A 17,243-nucleotide genomic window follows, 5' to 3' on the forward strand; every position below is an offset into this window, starting at 1 on the left:
AACTCTTAAGCATTACCACTAACTCCTCATCATTAGGTCATTACAACAGAAAGCGTGTATCTTTTTCTTTTTCTTTTTTTTTTTTCTTCCGTAAACCATGCAGAGAATATAATCATTCGATTTTAAAACCGTAGCCACTACTAAACCGTCAAAGCATAATATCTCACACTAAAACACAAAAGCCCACGACTTGGTGAGTATAATTTCGCGTGAAGAAGAGTTATGGAGTGAACCATTATCAGTTTGAGACAAAGGCAAAACTTCACATCCAGTAGTTCATAAGTCAATATGATAAGACAGAAAATCATTATGATGCAATGCATAGATACATATTCACAGTACAGGTCATAACTATGTTTGATATAGCCTATTTGTGTCCTTAACCTCTTCAAGATAAAGTTTACGCATCCTGTAGGACCTTTAGTACATTCTCGGTGCCCTAGCAATGCACATAACAAGCCATCTCTTAGTTGCCCGACCCCGAGTGATCCACCCAACAAGTGATGCTGCAAGGGAGAGAGAGAGAGAGAGAGAGCTTATAGGCATCACAACACAAAGACACCGCACCAGACTCTGACAAAGTACTTCCTAGATAGACAATGTTCTGTAGTATTTCTGACATATATCTGACAAGTTAGGGGTTCCTAACATTGGGTAGATATATGCAATGGAGAGGAATTTCTAAAAGCAAATCAGCTTTGCAATTAATCAAATACATGACAAGGTTAAAGTGGCAGTGGAATAGAAATAAAATTCTGTAAATTAGACTGGAAAAGGAAAGGCCAAAAAAAAAAAAAAAAAAAAGAACGTCCAATAACTATATTCTAACACCTCCAGGCTCCAACAACAATTTTTACCAAGCTTCAGCTATAAAATTATGTAGAATCTAGCTTTTACCTTGGGGCATGATTCCCATGAGGCAATAACAGGAAAAGGAGCACTAGTTTTGCACTCTGCCATCGTTGACTTGGAAATTAGGTACTGTGTTGTGCTAAGGAATGCATGGCCGTCGACACTACGCAAGGCTCTTTTATGATCACATAAAGAAGTTAAAAGTTAGAAATAATTACATCATTAATTTTTGTGATTGGCCTAAATTACAAATAATTTCCTGTAATATCAATATGAATTCAGAGATCCCTATGATTGACTTAATTTACATACCGATCCCTGGAGTCAAATTCCGTTAAAATTTTTGACAGATTCTGTTAAACGCCACGTAAGCGCTATATCAACGCTAATAAGATGGCGACACGTGTCCATCTTAAAAATTAAAAAAAAAAAAAAAAAAAAAAAAAAAAAAAAAAAGAAGTGGTTGCCGGTTCACCACAGCAAATTGGGGTGGCCTTCGATCTGGAAATGAATGCATTACCTGAGAATTTCAACTCTGTTTCAAAAAATGAAAGTCTGCGAATTGAAATCACTTTCCGAGAGCTTCGATGCCTGCAGAATACAAAGAAACAAAGAAAAGTAGGGTTTGGTTATAGGGATTCAAAACCGATTTGCCCATATAAAAGCACCCAAGAACCAACATCAAATTCGTAAGCTCAATTTGAAAACCGATACTTGATTTTCAATTTAGATAATGATTTCTCACCTGTATTACTCAAATTCTGCCACAATCATCACAGGGAATTTACAAAAAGAGTTTTCCTCTCTTTCAGTCTTCAAACTACCCAGAACGCAAATTAATGACCGATATTCAACAAAATGATGACATTTTAGAGCCTAACCCTTCAAATTCCATTTAACAATCCAATCTCGGACCGGTAATTATCCGTATATTTTCATTGAAAGGTTTCGGATTCCTATTAAAAACTGTTCAAATCTCACAGAAATGTACCTGTAAAACATAAATTGAACACAAACTTGCTTCGAATTGCAAACCTAAAAACTCGAAATTCTCGACCTCCACTGTGTTATCTTCGATGAAACGAACTCAATCTTCAGAATCAGCTACGAAAATCAAAACCAAATCCACTTAGAATTCCTTCCAAGGGACCTTTCAGAGCTCTTCAAATGTTATCTGTGTTAGTTTTTTATTGGCTGCATTCTGTTGACAAAATCACCATTATTTAATGTTGCTACTTTCACAAGGATGTCATATATTTCAGAGTCTTCAAATATTCAAAGTTTATTTCTCTAATGTGGAAAGAGCCGTATTATGACAAGTTGCAAGTGTCACAAGCTTCATGAAGGCTATTTCAGTGTTCAATGAAGATTCTGTATAGATTCCAACTCAGAGAAGTCGAATCTCAAGCAACCGTCCGAACGATGTGTGATCCCGTCCGGACGCTCTTCAGTTAGCAACATCCGTCCAGACAACGAGAACTTTCCTTCCGGACGCCCATCAGTGTCTAGAAACTTCAAACTGTTCAAGATTGCATCCTTCCGAACGTAATGGCAAATCATCCGGACGTTATTAAGAGTTCGAGTAGAATCCAGTGTTCAAATGCATCCGTCCGGACGACGTGGTAATACCGTCCGGACGCCATTTAGTGTTCGACAAGTAATTGGATTTCATGTTCAGACACGGATCGGGAAACAGCAACGGTCCGGACGGAAGGGCAACACCGTCCGGACGCTTTTCAGGTTTCCAGGAAGCTTTCTGCACATGTCTCGGGTGTTATTATCATAACTCTCTGCTCGAGTATCGAATTGAGACGAAATTGGTGTCGTTGGAAAGCTAATGAAAAATGATACAACTTGATTATCTGGACGGTCAAGAGAAACGTCCGGACGGGCACCCAGAACCGTCCGGACGTGAACCTGATAAGGATAAGAATCGCGTTGTTTCTGAAGGATATTGCAGAAGCCCGTCCGAACGAGACTAACTTCCGTCCGGACGGTCCGCAGTCAGAGTCCGATTTTGAGCAGATTTATAGTTTCTTTAAGCCTATAAATAGAGGGCTCTATGCTTGTATTTTACACAGAATTCGATAGAGAATTCCTTATAGCTTAGAGAGGGTGTTTAGGGAAATATTGAAGATCTGCTAGGTCTCTAGCTTTTGCCAGTGTGTGATTTGATCATGTGAAATCTATCTTAGGGGTTGGCCCTAAGGTAAAGGAATCCATCAAAAACCCTTTCAGGTGGAAGATCTGGTTGGAAAACTTTCTTGTTGGGTTACATGTCAGAGTTAAATGTATAACTACTGCATAGGGTTATGTGAGTACTAGTGTCTTGTACCTAGCTTTGTTTTTGGATAGTAGATTTCCTGGGTTTGGCTGTCCCGGAATAATTTTTCTCTTCACAGAGTTTTTACTTCATAACAAATATCTTGTCTCATTTAAATTCTGCATTTAAGATATCTGTTTGCACACAAACACACACTTGGTTTAAATAAGAAGTCAATAAATATTTTCAATCTGTACAACAAAAAAGAGTTATTATATGAAGACTGACTCCATATCTCCACTAAAGCATTGTAAAATTGATCGCTTCACTTAATTACAAACCTCTCTCTCTCTCTCTCTCTCTCTCTCTTCACAGGCTCCAGATCCTCAACCTTATAAAGTACTGTTCTCATCAATTCCCTCCGGAAAATTGGGGGTGGCCCTTTGCTTTTTTTTTTCTTTTTTTTTTTTTCTTTTTTTTTTAAATTATTATTATTTTTTAAAAAATAAGTTTTTTTTTTTTAATATATTTATATTTTTTATTAAGACGGACACGTGTCGTCATCTTATTAGTGTTGATGTGGCGCTTATGTGGCGTTTAACGGAATCTGTTAAAAAATTAAACGAAATCTGACTCCAGAGATCGATTTGTAAATTAAGCCAACCACGTGGATCTCTGAATTCATGTTGATACTACAAGGAGTGATTTGTAATTTAAGTCAACCACATGTACCAATGGAGCAATCATCCCTAAAAGTTACATTACTATTAAACCCAAGGTTCATGAGGAATTCATCTCATAAGCAAGTTTCTCAGTGTGAAAGTACAAAAGCATACACTATATATAAAAATGACTATCACTAAATGACATGGTCTATAGCTGTTCTATTACTAAACTTGAATGATCTATTCTTAGAAAGCTCAACAGTAGCATCAGTTGAAATGCAAGAGTGAGGCACACACTAGCAAGAATATGTTTATAATTCCTTTCATTATGATGTTTGCATAAAAAAGTTCAATCATATCACGTCTTATTAAACTAAACCCAGTAAGAAGACAAACAAATTCAGTGACAATAATGAACAAACCAACCGTGCTTTCCTCCTCCCTCGCATACCTCTACCTCTTCATCAGCTCTGCTGTGAATCCACCATAAGAGATTAGTGAGAGAGTTCCCATCATCAAAACCATTCAAGTTCCTGGTCTTCTCCAAAGCACCTTCTTTGTCATAAACCCCTTCCAAGGCATAGACAAATCCCTTCCATCCTTCTCCAACTCCCCCTCTTTGCAAAGCAGGAAAGGTCCACTTCACAAGGTCCCTCACGAAAACAATATTACAGAACAAGACCTCAGTGATTGGCAATATGGGAAGCACCTGAATTCCAAGCCTACACTCTCTCCATTCAGGTGGAGCAAACCATAGTCCACTATCCCTCTTGTTAGCCCACAATACACCCACCACCTTGTTCTCTCTAGTGAAAACTTCCTCATACATAGTATCTTTCTCCCTCACATGCCACCATGTTTGAGCAGCCTGAATTTCCAATGCTGCTAGCATTGATCCAATGGCAACAAGATGTGTGTCTCCATAGGCCAACCCCATCAAAGCTGCTGAATAATAAGCATTCACCGCCTCGCTTGTGCTCTCTTGATTACGCCCATCAGCAAATTCTGTTAGCCCTCCAGCCCAAGAATGTAATTTATACAAGTCAAAGCACCTCAGACGCGTATAATTTGAATTTGATCTCCTACCCAAGTTCATAAAATCGGCCATAAGTGAATAAGCTTGAGGCCTATACTTTCTCCCCCACACCGGGTCAATCTTGGCAAGCACTGAAATTGCATAAAGAAAGTAACCCAAATGATAATGGTGATTATTATAAACACCAAAACCAAAATCAGCCCCAGAATCCAATGCCCCTTGCTTAGTGACAATTCCACCCCACTTAGCATCATACATAAATCCATTCCCACTAAAGGTTCCATCCAACCATGGCTCAATTGTGTCCTTCAGGAACTTCCTTATCTTAGGAATCACCTCAAAAAAATCCACCTCCTCTGCTATCAATGCCAACCTTGCCGCTCTTGCAATCAATTTCCCATAAAAATAAGACGAATTGGTTGTTATCTTCGTTGAATTCAAAGCCTCAACATCCGCAGAAAGCGCAGAGATAATCTCAGCATATGATTCTTCTTTTATACCTCTGATTGAATGCCAATTTACAGGCACTGGGGCTGGTTTCAATCCCCACGAATCTCCGACAACACCAACAAGCTCACCGTCAATACTCTTATACTTAAAATCCTCCAAGACGGTAACTTTAGAATCATCACCGTCTAGTAGCCGAAGATGAAGAGGGTGAGCTAACATGAGCAAATCCCCCCACCCTTTCTTCTCCCATTTGTATTCCAAGAAAAATGGCTTAGTGAATACAGCATCACCGGAAACCGGGTAACAGGAACTGAACCGGTCGAGGATTGCCTCATGTCTTGGATCGGAGTCCGGCAATGCTGCAATTCGAATTATGCCCGAAAAACTATTCGAAGTGATCAAAGAGAGGCTTTGTGAGAGACTGATCGGCGAGGACGTGTATATGAGCCATGTCTGGTCGTTGTTGAGCTTGACGGTGTACTTGGTGAGAGCAGTGTTTGATGAAAATGAGAGAATGGCGTGGATGGTTGATATCGAAATGGCGGTGCCGCCGGTGACGGAACAAGTCAGAAACGGGCTTCCCCGAACGAGGAAGAACATCAAGTTGGAAGAGGGAAAGTCCAGAGTGACACTGAGATCACTGGAGGAGGAGATAATGTGCGTTTTTTGAGCATCTGGGTGGGAGTTTTCTGAGGCGTAGATGGTGAGGTCAAGGTTGAAAACCTGGTAGATGAAAGCTGAGTTGAAGAAGCGAGATGGGTAGGAGAGGGAAAGAGAGGAGAGGGAGGATTTAATGAGGTAGGGGTGGATGTACTCAGGCTGGTCACCATTTTTTAGGGTGAAGTTTTGGAAGAAAGAGTTTGTGGGGAGTGGGGTGGAGAGGAGTGCAGGGGAGAAGAAAAGGGAGGGATCAGGGAGGACTGTGGACTGGATTCGGGGGAAGAGGAATGGTCTGAGAGGTTGGAGGAAGCTGAATATATAAATAGATCGAAGGCCATGAACTGTTGAACTAATACTACTTCACAGCTGTATCTGCCATTCAGTCCTTTTGTCTTTAATCTGTGTGGGAGTGTGTTTCATCCTCCGTACTCTTTGTCTAAGATACCAAAAAATAGTATAGTATTATATGAGTAGCATAAATTTCTGCTGATTTTCAGATCGGCCACCAGAGTAATAAGGAGGTTTGAGATGAACATCAACAATATATTCAGAAGAAGCAGATCCTCTCTCGGATGTGCTTCTTCCAAACCGATTCCTGGCTCTAGGTTGATGCTTTCAACCCTCCTCCACAATCCGTTCAATCTTTCCAGCTCCATTTCTTTTATATGAATGTCACTAAACAGGCTTTCTGCTTGTGCCTATAAGCAAAACAGATAATATTGAATGAACTCTCTCCTCAGTAATATAGATACAGCCTCAAGTAACTGTAAAGTATAATAAGAAGCATAAACCTAACCTGTTTTGCTAGTTGCTCAATTAGGCTGTGAAGCTGTTTATCCAATATCTTCTCTCTCTGAGCTGCACAATAGATATTTGCTTAAAGTCAAAATGCATCTATAAGCTGCTACCTTGAAAGTGTGTTATACTCTTGATAGGACAAATACATGAATTTTCAACTATTAAATCTCATGAAAACTAAGCAAAAAGTCTACTTGCATAGTTTTTATAGCACTATAAAAGGCGTAAAAGGCAAATAAATTGAAAAAAAAAACATTATTACTAGGTATGCCCCTGTAGGTTGCTGCATGCAGGAGATTACTGCATGTCCAAAATTCTTAGGTCCACAAGCCCATCAATCATAAATATGCTTCCCTTTGAATTCTTCCATCTAAAAGTTTACAACCATACCTCAAATACTCAGAATTGACATCATTGACTACCTTTCTAGAATTAGATCTCCCAAGCTGCACATGTTCACAATTTACAACCAAGATTTTCCAAATGTGCCTAGTCATTTTAAGCCAATGTACTTGTGGTAAGGTCCATGAACTGACTTCAATCAGATAGAGTTTGCAGATGAGAAAAAATAGAAAGCCCAATTTCAACTTTAACCAAGACCAAAATGAAAACATAAATAATTAAAATTAATGCACAGAAATTGGGGACACTAACAAGAAACTATTCAGTGTCTTCAGATTTATTACGTCTTCCAATTTACCCTTACTATTTTTTTCATTTGACACTGCTCCACATCCAATAAAGGATCTAGCTTCAATCTCAAGATAACATTTTCTACAATCAACCCAAGAAATTCGTAACGAATTAAACAAGGAGATATTGCAGAAGGATCATAATACAATCCAAGTCAGAACCGTACCTCATTGCTAATCTATCACAAATTAGAAGTCTAGGCATTATAGGAAGATGAACACAATACTAAAATAAATTGCCAATGTAAGATACCTGGGGTAGGCTGTTTTAACGCCTTATCCTGAACTTGAGCCCATCTTTTCTCCAAATCTTGAACTGCCCCTTCTGTTGAACTCTGAGAGGATTGAACAATATATAAGTGAAAATAATAAAAATTCAATTTTTACAAATAAAAATTAGAAAAGAAAAAACTAAAAGGAAATTAAGGATGCAATGGACCAATTCTTTTTTCTTGTGTTCTAACTTCTCCAGTATAGTAGAGTTTAACAATTGAATCACTGAGTCTGCCAGATTGGCTGGCAACCAAAGCAGCTTCTCTACTTTCCAGCTATGCTCTAAGATTCTTCGCAGTCTCATCCAATTCCTGTAAGCATCAATCAATGTAGATATACACACTTTAAATGATACCTTTAACTTTGGGAAAATAATCAGGGCACATAGTCTGGATTCTACATAACTTAAAATATCAGCTTGTAAGCATAGTCGAACAAAGTATCATGGATAATAAAATTCACCGCAACAGATTTCTTTTGATAATAAAATGCTGATATATGATCACTTGCATGAGAAACTCCTAAAAGATAATTATAAGCACAATGGGATGTGTTCATAAGACAATAATACAAATATGAACTAGAGCAACATTAGAAATAAGTTTAGAATCTTATAACTCACCTCTAATTTCCTCTGAAGGAGGACTGCCTCCTGCATTTTCTCCTTTATTTTATTCTCACAATTGAATATAGCCTTTTCATACGCAGCATTTTCTCCCTGCAGAGTCACCTCTCTCAGTTGGGCCTGCATATCATATATGGTTCCGACTATTAATTTGGAAAATGAAAACATCATCAATTGACATCCAATTTGATCCGCCTCTGGACCGAAATTCATCTAAAGCAGTTACTGCATGTAAGATCTTTTTCGTTTCTCGTGCAAATTTCTTACATCGCATATTAAGCCACTATCTCCTTCTACCATTAGCAAACAACAAAAATTTGTTTTCATTTCAAGTACACAGAGACCAAAAAATCAATTGCTTCGACTAAAGATAAACAGTTCACATACACTCGTCCACAAGAATTACAATCAAAATTCGAAGACCCACATAATCATACTCCTGAAATAAAAACAAAATCCAAAGACCCAAATGAAAAATCCCAGAATTCAAACAAAAATGCACCAAAATAGCCTTTGACATAAAAATGGAAACCAAGCTCAAAGACCCAGATGAGAAAATCCCAAAGAAGTTGGAAGCAAACCTGCTCGCGTGTGGCCGAGTGAGAGTTGAGTTGGAGGGCGAAAGCGGCGTTGGAAGCGAGGGAGTGGGCGTTGGAAGCAATCTCAGCCGTAGATTCTGGATCGCACGGCTCAGAGAAGCCGCTTTCTGGTCCAGTTCTTGCACGTACTTTTGCTGCTCTGCGGCGAATACTATTGGGATCGAATTGGGGTCGTCTTCTCCGTTGCTTTGTGCCCCACCCGCTCCCACTACGTCCGCTGCCCATGCTAGCAAATCAGCCATCTCTCTCTCTGACTCTCTCTCTCTCTCTCTCTCTCTGTGACTCTCAGAATGGCTGTGATGGAGTTCGGAGAGAGGCCGGTTCGGAGCGGTTCCGGGTTGTTTGGCCTTGGTTTCTTTGCCTACTAAATCCCAAGGCTTTGGTTGGAAAAAGATTGGGCTTCCAATGTGAAGACCCACATGGAGGGAAAGTCTTCAATGCATGCGATAGAAAACCGAGTAATTCTACATGTCATATAAATGTCTATCAAGTATCCATCAATTAATGAGGTGACTTTTAAAATCATCATTGGATATGTGATTGATCAAATAGTGAATTTGATCAAATGATGATTTTAAAAGTCACCTCATTATTTGATGGACACTTGATGGACATTTATATGACATGTAGAATTACTCATAAAAAACCCTCTGTTATTGTGTGTGTGCGCGTATCAAGATTTGATGGCATATAACCATCATATCACCATCGCATTTAATAATTGTTATCAGACTATGATTCTAATACCATTTGTTGTGGTAACAAACACATAAAAAGCTTATGGAGCCTACCCTTTTTTTTTTCTTTTTTTCTTTTTTTGTTAAGATATAGAGCACCGAATCATTTTTTGACCCATTTTTTATTATTAGTTTGTCTTTTTTTTTGTACTGTGTTGAGTCTTTTGTTTGAGAGATCGAAATGAGTTCGCCGGTTTCGATTTTAGATCCCATGTAATATAACCCTTATTTGATTAGGAAAAAAAAAACCAATAAGCCTTTGAAAAGTTTTTGTTTTCAGATTTAGATCCAACAATGTGATATTAACCATTCACTTTTGTAGTTATTACTCGATGTAGAATTTCATCCTAAGTGAGATTTCCAACAAGTTTTGAATGTTCCCTCAGCTATTGGTTTTTTTTTTTTTTTTTTAAAAAAAAAAAATGGTGTTCTTAGAGGGCAGCTGCCCGTGCTTGGGAGATAAAAGTTCCCCCACAATTTTTTAAAAATTCTCCTAAATTTTATGTTTTTTTATGAATTCAACCCCAAAAATTAATTTTTTGCCCTTACAGATCTTTATTTTTTCATTTTCGTCCCCTCTCATCTCAAATCCTGCATCCGCTCCTGCCTAGAGCGAAGGTCGAAAGATGAAGGTGGTAACTATTATTAATAATTCTCCTCCTTGGTTTGATTAACACCAATGGTTTACGAATTACATAGAAAGGCATGGCCATTGACCACTAGAGCTTTCTTGTCAAGCCCCTTTTCTCCTCTGTCTGCCATTCCAAGCAACAATAATGCCGCTAACAATACCCATTACTTAAAATGATGTGCCTCAAATCCAATTATTCGAACTAAAGAAGCAATCATGCTAATTTATTGAAGACACCCACTGCATTGTTTGTATCTCTGTATTAGTATACATACATGGATAAACTATACACATACACGCATGTATATGTGCATAAAAGGACAGAAATGCAGAGTTGTGGTATTACATTCAACAAAAATATAATATAAACATACAGCCATACAAGCATGAATCCAGAAAACAGAATACAATGTATTTTCTATTATGCAAGTTTATCCAGCACAAGTAATTGTGAGTGTAATCACATTCAAGATTCAGTTAAATAATGCATTCAAACAAATTCAGTGACAATAATGAACAAACCAACCGTGCTTTCCTCCTCCCTCGCATACCTCTACCTCTTCATCACCTCTGCTGTGAATCCACCATAAGAGATTAGTGAGAGAGTTCCCATCATCAAAACCACTCAAGTTCCTGGTCTTCCCCAAAGCACCTTCTTTGTCATAAATCCCTTCCAAGGCATAGACAAATCCCTTCCATCCTTCTCCAACTCCCTCTCTTTGCAAAGCAGGTAAGATCCACTTCACAAGGTCCCTCACGAAAACAACATCAGAGAACAAGACCTCAGTGATTGGCAATATGGGAAGCACCTGAATTCCAAGCCTACACTCTCTCCATTCAGGTGGAGCAAACCATAGTCCACTGTCCCTCTTGTTAGCCCACAATACACCCACCACCTTGTTCTCTCTAGTGAAAACTTCCTCATACATATTATCTTTCTCCCTCACATGCCACCATGTTTGAGCAGCCTGAATTTCCAATGCTGCAAGCATTGATCCAATGGCAACAAGATGTGTGTCTCCATAGGCCAACCCCATCAAAGCTGCTGAATAATAACCATTCACTGCCTCGCTTGTGCTCTCTTGATTCCGCCCATCAGCAAATTCTGTTAGCCCTCCAGCCCAAGAATGCAATTTATACAAGTCAAAGCACCTCAGACGCGTATAATTTGAATTTGATCTCCTGCCCAAGTTCATAAAATCCGCCATAAGTGAATAAGCTTGAGGCCTATACTTTCTCCCCCACACCGGGTCAATCTTGGCAAGCACTGAAATCGCATAAAGAAAGTAACCCAAATGATAATGGTGATCATTATAAACACCAAAACCAAAATCAGCCCCAGAATCCAATGCCCCTTGCTTAGTGACAATTCCACCCCACTTAGCATCATACATAAAACCATTCCCACTAAAGGTTCCATCCAACCATGGCTCAATTGTTTCCTTCAGGAACTTCCTTATTTTAGGAATCACCTCAAAAAAATCCACCTCCTCTGCTATCAATGCCAACCTTGCCGCTCTTGCAATCAATTTCCCATAAAAATAAGACGAATTGGTTGTTATTGCCGTCGAATTCAAAGCCTCAACATCCGCAAAAAGTGCAGAGATAATCTCAGCATATGATTCTTCTTTTATACCTCTAATTGAATGCCAATTTACAGGCACTGGGGCTGGTTTCAATCCCCACGTATCTCCAACAACACCAACAAGCTCACCATCAATACTCTTATACTTAAAATCCTCCAAGACGGTAACTTTAGAATCATCACCGTCTAGTAGCCGAAGATGAAGAGGGTGAGCTAACATGAGCAAATCCCCCCACCCTTTCTTCTCCCATTTGTATTCCAAGCAAAATGGCTTAGTGAATACAGCATCACCGGAAACCGGATAACAAGAACTAAACCGGTCGAGGATCGCCTCATGTCTTGGATCGGAGTCCGGCAACGCTGCAATCCGAATTATGCCCGAAAACCCAGTCGAAGTGATCAAAGAGAGGCTTTGTGAGAGACTGATCGGCGAGGACGTGTATATGAGCCATGTCTGGTCATTGTTGAGCTTGACGGTGTACTTGGTGAGAGCAGTGTTTGATGAAAATGAGAGAATGGCGTGGATGGTTGATATCGAAATGGCAGTGTCGTCGGAGACGGAGCAAGTCAGAAACGGGCTTCCCCGGACGAGGAAGAACCTCAGGTTGGAAGAGGGAAAGTCCAGGGTGACACTGAGATCACTAGAGGAGGAGATAATGTGCGTTTTTTGAGCATCTAGGTTGGAGTTTTCTGAGGCATAGATGGTGAGGTCAGGGTTGAAAACCTGGTAGATGAAAGCTGAGTTGAAGAAGCGAGATGGGTAGGAGAGGGAAAGAGATGAGAGGGAGGATTTAATGATGTAGGGGTGGATGTACTCAGGCTGGTCACCATTTTTTAGGGTGAAGTTTTGGAAGAAAGAGTTTGTGGGGAGTGGGGTGGAGAGGAGTGCAGGGGAGAAGAAAAGGGAGGGATCAGGGAGGACTGTGGACTGGATTCGGGGGAAGAGGAATGGTCTGAGAAGTTGGATTTGTGGTGGTGGTGGTTTTGACATTGTCACGCCCCCGTTTTGAGATACAAGGGGAACACGAACTTAAGCTATACATAAAAAAAATAAAATTATTAATCAATCTATTCATATGTATTTCCAGGATACAACACTAATAGAAGGATTGATTAACATAATTCTACTATGTACATAATATGCTATGGAACCAACCAAGGTGTTGCCTGATCGATCTGATCTATGCTTTATCTCTCTAGGGAGGTTTTCTGCCTTCCACCTAAAAGAACCCGGCCATTTGAAAGGTTTTTAGGGAAAATGGATGAGTTTAACAATTCACTAAGGAAATCACAACACCAGAGAAAAATAAAACATGCTATAAAATCTTCATGCCATAATCTCTAGTCATGCATAATGACAGTTTATGTGAAATAATATAATGAAAAATTAAAGCAGGAATAAATTAAGGAGGAATATGTATAATGGTACAATAATTTTATAAATGTTCCAACTTCTTTTGATTCTTTTCCTTTAAAACTATACTGTAGTTTTTCCCCTTTTTGACTCCACTCCACTATTAAACATCACAAGGGAGAGCCATCGGGCTGGGGAACTTCCCTAGGTGAAGGCCAACCCCAGCCGGTAGCACACACCATCCTTCGATATGCTTGCCATGCTACCCTATATGGTACCGATCATAACTATAGTAGTGCCTCGGGGTTAAACAATTACTGCACATGAACTTTTCTGTAATTCTGTAGGCTCTGCTATAACTGTACACTATACTTTAAAACTGTAAGAGTCGTTTTCATAACTATAGTCATGTGCAGATTTTAAACTTAGATGCTCTTTTCATTCAAAACTGTATTCATGTGTAAATCATAAACTTTGGAAAGCTCTATTCATAATCATAACTTTGAAATGCTCTTATTCATAACTATAATTATGCATAAACCATAACTTTAAAATACTCTTAATCATAACTATAATTTATGCACAAAATTCTTAAATAATAACATATGACTAATAAAAGCTTGACATTGAAATAATTAAAAATCACGTAAGTAAATGCTTCGTAAAATTCCCCAACACTTTCTCAAAAGACTTGTAATAAAATCTTGTTGGGAGTTTTTCGGTGTTGTGTCCCCTTATCTGGATTTGCCATTAGTGTCGGAATCGACCTTCTACCTAAATAAAACACAAGGATAAACTTAGCAGAGCGTTCTGAAATTTCGAGTCTAAAACTTAAACTAAGGTATCCTATGTATATATGAGTATACATACATACAAAATCTATATCCAAATTTACTGCATATATATGAGTATACATTATTTCTATCCGACTAAAATTTCCCTAGATATAAATTCAATTTGGCCAAAAACATACCATTTAATCATTCAACCAATATTCTCAAAGAAATTGTAATACCCATTTGATCGTTCTTCTCACCCAAAATCCAACAATAACCAGAATTTATTCACAATTTAACCAAATGAAATCTACAATTTCCAACAAAATTTAATTATCCAAAATCTTCGATATCTATTTTGTTTTCTACCTAATATCCCCCACACTATACCCAAATCAAACCAAAATCATCTACTGACCTCGTTTCCTGGGATTAATAATCCAAACCAAACTATACAACCAACCTTTTAATTTTTCAAAATAGAACTTCATCAAAACCTTCACACAAAAACAATCATGAATTTCACAAAATCAATCCAGATCACAAACAAGAATTCTTCAAAATTTCAATACCCATTCAGTTTCTTTACCGAGAACTAATTCAGAATTTCACCATCTATCATCAATAGAAAATCTGAGAATACTCAATCAATTTTAGCTAAAAAAATCCAGAATCACCCATTCGGTTGTGCCATCCAAAACAAACCCAGAATTTCAGAAACCAACCCAACAAATCAGTATCAAGAATTCACAAACAAGATTAACCCAACAAATCAGCATCACAAGAAAATCCAGAAATCTAGCCTAATGCCCATTCGGTTCTCTTCTCAAATAAACCCAAAAATTTGATACCCACTTGGTGTTTCTACCGAAATCCATAAAATTAAGTCTCAAGTTCATAAACAACAATCCATTCGGTCATTACAAAAAAAATTCCACCATTTTTTCCATACCCATTTTGTTCCACCGAAAAACGCCTTCACTAAAATAAAATCCCCACAAATCCAACAATACTCAAAAGATTCTAAATATCCATTCAGTTTACAGAAAATTTTTACACAAAACAGACCCCGAAAATTATTCAATGCCCATCCGGAAAGCTCCCAAAATCAACTCAAAACACAATACTCATTTTGTTCTAACTACTCAAATCGGTTTTCTCGGAAATTTTCTACACAAGCAAACCCATAATTTTCGAAATGGTCACCCGCCCAACAAGGAAAGGAAACCCACGAAATTTTAACAAAATCACAACACCCATTCAGATTCTCTACCGAGAATTTTCACAAAACAAGATAAACAAATTGGAAATCAAAAGCCCTACTTACCCAAAATGAGTTCCTCCTTGTTTGGGTATACCGAGAAAACGCCGGATTTCCGACTCCCAGTGCCTTCACCGGCGTCGGCCGTGACCCACCTGCGCCGTCGTCCCCCAAGTCCTCCCTGGTTCCAGCTCTCTCTCTCTCTCGTTCTCTCGGTGTTTGGTTGAAAAGAAGAAAAAGAATGACAAGGAGAAGGAGAAGGAGAGCAGGGGAGGGAAAAGAGAAAAGAAGAAAATAAAATGGGAAAGGTGTGCGCGTACTCGTGGCTCAAATTCTGCAGAAGTTTGGTGCAAAAAAAAATCTCCTAATCTCTTATATTAATACTTAATATTATAACAATTTTCTTTGGATTCTCATATAAAAATGCTAAATTTTTTTGGGGGTGCTAAGACATGATTGGGGTTTCAGCTGGTGGTGGGGGTGGTGGAGGTTTGCGACATTTTTTATTAAGTTTCTGACTTTTCGCTTGAGTTTTATTAAGATTGTGACGAAGTTTAAATAATATGGAGTGGACAAAAGTTTTAGGAGGTGGAGGTGGATTGGTTGTTGCTTTGGGTTTGGTGGGTGGAAAGTAGGAGGAAATAGAGGGAGAAGAGACAGATGAGTATGTTTTGTGAAGGCATTATTGACACAAATTCAGGAGCATGAAAGAAGGGAGCTAGGGAGTTGGCTGTTGGGGTGGGGCTTGACTTGGCTTAATGGTTTTGTGGAAGGAATGGGGGGAATGGTGGATAATATATGAGAAGAAGAAGAAGGTTGGATTGGAAGTGAAGTTGAGAAACACCCGGAAGTTTAGAAGGTTATGGGGATGGTATGGATATGGCTTCGAGCCTTCGATGTTGTAAAAGAAATTACAAAAGAGATCAATGAATGTGTGAAGGAAGGTCTGTCAAAGTGGGAATGGATTTGCCGATTTGGCTTTTACAACGCCTATGGGAATGGGGAAATACAACATCCTCCACTCATCCCCCTTCATCACCCTTTTTTCTTTAATAAAAATCAATTTTTTTATTATAAAAAGATGATGAAGGGAGGATGAGTGGAGGATGTGTAGAAGGGCTCATGGGAATATGTGAAAAGCTTAAGTTATGGAAATGAACGTGGGACGGATGGTATATCAGAGGGATAGAAATTTCCTAAGAAATACATATAAGATTGACACGTATTTTTTTAAATATGTGAGATGCACATGTTGTTTTAATAGCATTAATAAGATAACATGCTTTTTTTTCTTTTTCTAAATCTTTAGACATCGGTTTTCTTTATTTATTTTTTTCTAAAGAACTTTCTTTTCAATTTTACTTATAATTGATTTTTAATTTGAAAGGAATAATAAAAATATAAAAATTGAGTTATATATATATATTATTTGAAAAAGAGAAATGATCCCTACACTCATTGATCATTTCTCACAACAGCCCCACAACAAGCTGACGTGGTTGGTAATATTTTATTATTTTTTTACAAAAAGAAATGAAAACAAAACAAAAAAATAATAAAATATTACCAGCCACGTCAGTTTGTTGTGGAATTGTTGTGAGAAATGAGTGTAGGGATCATGTTAGATTTACAACACCAATACAACAACTGTACAACAATCCCTCACATGAGGGTTGGTCCCACATACTGGGGCTCACCTTCATGTGAGGGGTTGTTGTGCAGTTGTTGTATTGGTGTTGTACAAGAATCAAATCCCATATTATTTGGCCTCTTCTTATTAAAATGTCTAACGCCGTCCCTACTCACTCCCTCCCCTCAAGAAAAAGAAAACAAAAATCTATAAAAATGTATTTAATTAGAGAAATGATCCCTACACTCATTTCTCACAACAGCTCCACAACAAGCTGACGTAGCTGATAATATTTTATTATATTTTTACAGAAAGAAAACAAAACAAAACAAAAAAATAATAAAATATTACCTGTC

At 38.3% G+C, this 17,243-nt stretch overlaps 2 protein-coding genes and 1 pseudogene across 5 annotated transcripts; all 3 read right to left on the minus strand.

Moving 5' to 3' along the window:
• Window positions 1-1,286: 1,286 nt before the first annotated feature.
• LOC133859175 (glucan endo-1,3-beta-D-glucosidase 1-like) lies at window positions 1,287-6,286 on the minus strand (the record flags this gene model as incomplete). The annotated part of the gene is made up of 2 exons (XM_062294501.1): window positions 1,287-1,443; window positions 4,232-6,286. Coding segments are annotated over 2 exons (2,106 nt in total), but the record flags the coding sequence as incomplete, so codon positions are not given.
• A 71-nt stretch (window positions 6,287-6,357) lies between these two features.
• Window positions 6,358-9,432, minus strand: LOC133859176 (uncharacterized; annotated as a pseudogene).
• A 1,176-nt stretch (window positions 9,433-10,608) lies between these two features.
• Window positions 10,609-16,282, minus strand: LOC133859174 (glucan endo-1,3-beta-D-glucosidase ARB_01444-like). Of its 4 annotated transcripts, none has more exons than XM_062294499.1 (3): window positions 15,324-16,145; window positions 13,023-13,086; window positions 10,609-12,901 (listed from the first exon to the last, which is right to left on the minus strand). In XM_062294499.1, the coding sequence occupies exon 3, from the start codon at window positions 12,855-12,857 to the stop codon at window positions 10,782-10,784; it is 2,076 nt and encodes a 691-aa protein (XP_062150483.1). In that variant the 5' UTR covers window positions 12,858-12,901; window positions 13,023-13,086; window positions 15,324-16,145; the 3' UTR covers window positions 10,609-10,781. The 4 variants fall into 4 exon arrangements, 3 of the variants coding, with proteins under 3 accessions (XP_062150483.1, XP_062150484.1, XP_062150482.1); XM_062294500.1 differs by having other exon boundaries at window positions 13,023-13,104; XM_062294498.1 differs by lacking the exon at window positions 13,023-13,086.
• Between the last annotated feature and the right edge of the window lie 961 nt (window positions 16,283-17,243).

The sequence above is a fragment of the Alnus glutinosa genome, chromosome 2 (genome assembly GCF_958979055.1).
Source record: "Alnus glutinosa chromosome 2, dhAlnGlut1.1, whole genome shotgun sequence".
Taxonomy (NCBI): domain Eukaryota; kingdom Viridiplantae; phylum Streptophyta; class Magnoliopsida; order Fagales; family Betulaceae; genus Alnus; species Alnus glutinosa.